This window comes from Galdieria sulphuraria, assembly GCF_000341285.1.
Source record: "Galdieria sulphuraria unplaced genomic scaffold scaf_293, whole genome shotgun sequence".
NCBI lineage: Eukaryota > Rhodophyta > Bangiophyceae > Galdieriales > Galdieriaceae > Galdieria > Galdieria sulphuraria.
In genome coordinates, this window is record NW_005178182.1 from 1 (window position 1) to 3981 (window position 3981).

Below are 3981 nucleotides of genomic sequence, written 5' to 3' on the forward strand. Positions count from 1 at the left end.
AGAATAAGAAACATTGTCCTGTTCAATAAAGAACCCTGGAAAATTCCTGGAATAGCAGAATGTACAATAGGCGAGGAACTAGAATGAAGAAAAGTTAATAAGCGAAAGCAAAAGATCTTCATAAATACAAATTCAAAGAAGACTCCTTTTGCTGTTGAAGTGTCGGGAATATAACTAAACGGAGATAAAGGAAAGAGTTCAGTAGCCTCACGGAAAAAGTTATAGTTGCTATGAGCTCGCAATATAAATTCACAACAACCAATCTTGAACTTAGTGCCCAAATCAATCCCGTCAGTTTCACAAATTTCAGAATAAAACCCAAAAGTTGCAACCAAGTCCATCAAATAAGTTCTCGTTCCACATAGAGTAGTTGCAAATCCGATTGGGAAAATCGTTCCGAGTTGATAACTCAAAAGGACAAATTGATATCGAAGAAGGGTTGCGGAATCTAGTATCTCCGGAATAATAAAAGTTCCCGACTCATTTAGTATATCTGCAAAGACACCATCTAATAAAAATTCCATATTGTCATCGTTGATAGCAGGTTGAGATAAGTTTGCAAGTTTCCCTACTAGGGCTAGTAAAGTATTCTTTACAATCAACGGAATACCCCCTGTCTTCTTCTTCAACAATTCTACGAATCGATATCGTAAATCATCGGAGGGCAATAAACAGTCCTTCAAGGACTTTCCATCATAAGTTGCCAGCTCAATATATTCGTTAATATCATGGAGATTAAACGGATTCAACCGCAACATATGGAGACTCACTCTACTGGAGCGAGCATCAGACAGGCGGGCTGAGATTTCGGCAGTTCGCCCAGCAATATACAGGATAACTTTTCCTGTATTAAGCAACTCATATACAGTTCGAAAAAATTTGCGATACGGGATATAACCAGGATCGGACTCGACGAACTGTTTCATGGTAAGTTCACTATAGTATGCGGTGAGGTCACTTAGGTGGCTAAGTTCGTCTATCATCAAAAATAAATATTGTTTCTGAAATTGTTCGAGAAGATAATCTATGATATCGTCCAAGTTGTGGTCCTTGACTATCGTTGAAGCAACGTGAGCGGCATCTTTTCTTCTTCCATTTTGACGAAAGGCTCTAAAAACTATGTTATACATCAAAGCGTCTAGAAACCTTGGAAAAGGAGCACGAGAAAAGCTCTCTCCTAGTTTAAAGCAAACTGACAAAGTGTTTTCCGCAAAGTGTTTCCAAGAAAAAATCTTCAAATCAACTTTTCCCGATGAGCTCTTGTTGAAAACCTCTGTCTTCGTCTGCTCTTCTTCTTCGTCGGCGAATTTTTTTAAAAACTTTAAAAAATTTTCACCAACACAACTCTTGCCCGCCCCAAAAATGTGAGGGGAGAAACAAGCTGCAGGACGTGGAGTATTCAAGTCTCCCCCAAATCGAGGAAACTGGTAGTAATAAGTTCGAAGAATAGAATAAACATCTTCTTTTCTATCTATCAACGGTTCGTTCAAACTCATTTTACACGCCGCCGCCAATCCGAAATCAATTCACAACTAAAGAATAAATCAATGACCGAAAAGCTTTCAAAGGAGATGGAAGAGAGTGTATGTTTTATTGTTCGAGCGATTGCTTTATTTGGTTATTGGTAAAACTGATCTCTTTGACACTTCCAGACTCACAATGACAATAGAGAGAAAGCAGGAATATTTTCTTGCTTGTCATAACTAGAAACTTTCTTTTACAATAGACAGGAAATAGGTTTCTATGAGTTTTTGTGGTGAATTAGATTGATGGGTACTCTTTCTATGGCTTGTATACTGTAAGAGAGTTTTTCTACTATCTTCCACACTATCTTACACGCAAACTCCTATATACAAGTCTAATAAGATACAAGCTTTTTGTAAGTTACAGACGAAATACAGTGGGAAACAGAGAATTGCAATGAATGGGAAGTCTGTTAGTTTGTAACCGTTCGTAGCACAGTTTATAAATACAAAAATATCTAATTGAATTTGGAGAAGAGTATAATGAAGATTGTCACACTGACTTATCATTAAATACAAGCCATTATTGATGTAATAGCTACACAAGTTGTCTATCCTTTGTTCGACTTTTACCAAGTTGTGAATATGTCTTATATAAGGACATCAATTAAGGCTTCAAATATAGTAACTATAACCGTTCATTTTCTGCACATCGATGCTGAAAAAAGAGTAAAAGACAGAGCCAAAAAATTGTTTTGCTAAAGAAGAAGCCTTTTATACTTGAGTCAAGGTCGAGTAGTGTACCAACTTGAAAGCTTCAGCAATTCTCCAACTGAAAGCCACTCCATATTGAAGAACTTTTACCCAACATGACTCTTGGCTGAAAGACGTTGTAGTTCCTAAGTTATCGGTCAAGTGATTGTTGTGGAATGACAATACTTCAAGATTCGATATGGTTTTCACTGACTAATTAGAAACAATTCTGTTCCACTCCCAAAGTTGTCCTTTAAAATGCAATATAAATAGAACTCCTATGTAAATGGTGATTGTCTGAAATAGAAAGTTTTTTTCTCTGTTTGTCACATGGGTAGAATCATTTAAGATGCTCTTGTTCTATCGATAGTCAAACGAAATTTTTTATATCGAATATCATCTTTGCAACCGGGTTACTTTCCCTATCTAAGAGTCGGTGAGTTTTCAGTCTAATTCACTAAAACAGAGTTTGGATATATCGTGTTGTTAGTACTTTTGAGATAGAGTTTGAATTGCAAACTAAAATACTTTTTTTAGTATTTGTTCTTATCTTTACTATATTTTCTCTTGGTTCCAATAAGTTTCATATTTGTAGAAGCCATTCATATGAATTCCAAGGCTAGAAATGCAGTTTGAAAAAAACTTATTAAAAACGAAAGGAATCTAAACTTTTATGGAATTTCAAGAAGCTAAAACTCTTTTTGAGACCGCAGTGCAGGTTCTCAAGTTAGAGGAAGCCTCAAGTTTTTGCCGCCACTTTTTTCGTTTGGTCTAAAACCGAGGAAAACTCTCTTCTATTCAGTTAACAAAAGATAGGAAGGACAGTCCAAGTGAAATGTACAAACAACTTTTTCTGTCTCAGTCTTTGAAAATTATAGTAAAAAAGTTACTGTTCTTTTTTCAACAGACTAGAAAGACAACATAGCAGACATTTGAAGAATGTTTTGAGATATTCTTTGGGTAACCACTTTACTAAGTATTTGGACAAGAAAGGATATTTTTCGTTCTAGTTGTATCAACATGTATGTATGTATAGTCTATTCATTTTGAATCATTGCTACAACTCTGCAATATTATTGCAAATTGACAAGTAAATCTAATCTAAAATCCCAAAAAGTAGGACTACGAGAAACATGAAATGCTCTTTCAAGTCCGCTCAATATTTCTTCGTCAATCAGCATTTGGACATCTCTTTCACAAAGAATAACAAGTTCACAATTATCAGGTACTTTGAAAGAATCACCTCCAATAAACATTCCACTGGAGTAACAACGACTCTGATTACCCAACTCATTAGAAACATTCAATGATAACTTTGTACTAACGATAATAAGCATACAATGATGATAATCCACTGCACTGGATAAGACTTGATCATAAACAGGATCTAAAAATTTCTTGGCTTCATCTATAATATCTGACCAGCCAATTCCTTCCGACTTCCAACGTCCTTTACATGCAACTCCAACAGTAAGAACTTTGGGTTCCACAGGAGATTGTAATTGGAATATAATATCAGGACTATGAGAAGTAGCGTCCAAAGGAATGTAAACAGTCTCTAAATAAAGTGTCTCTCGAATAATCTTATTCCATTCAGTACTGGCAAAAGTTCTTCGACTCTTGTTCGATTCACTTCTTGTTTCTCTAGAACTAACAACAGACTTCATATAGTGAATAGGTGATATTGTACTGATTGGAAGTTTCATTTGTTTCCATATTGGAGACAATTGACACAACAATTCCCTCAATTCATTTCGATCTTGAA

The 3981-nt window shown here is 35.5% G+C and overlaps 2 protein-coding genes across 2 annotated transcripts; both read right to left on the reverse strand.

The window, feature by feature from the left end:
- Position 1: 1 nt before the first annotated feature.
- Gasu_65070 (archaeal ATPase) lies at positions 2–1550 on the reverse strand (the record flags this gene model as incomplete). Its single annotated transcript, XM_005702295.1, has 1 exon — positions 2–1550. A coding segment is annotated over exon 1 (1495 nt), but the record flags the coding sequence as incomplete, so codon positions are not given.
- A 1619-nt stretch (positions 1551–3169) lies between these two features.
- Positions 3170–3890, reverse strand: Gasu_65080 (archaeal ATPase). The gene has a single exon (XM_005702296.1). It carries the CDS (start codon positions 3881–3883, stop codon positions 3290–3292), a length of 594 nt encoding a protein of 197 aa, XP_005702353.1. The 5' UTR covers positions 3884–3890; the 3' UTR covers positions 3170–3289.
- Between the last annotated feature and the right edge of the window lie 91 nt (positions 3891–3981).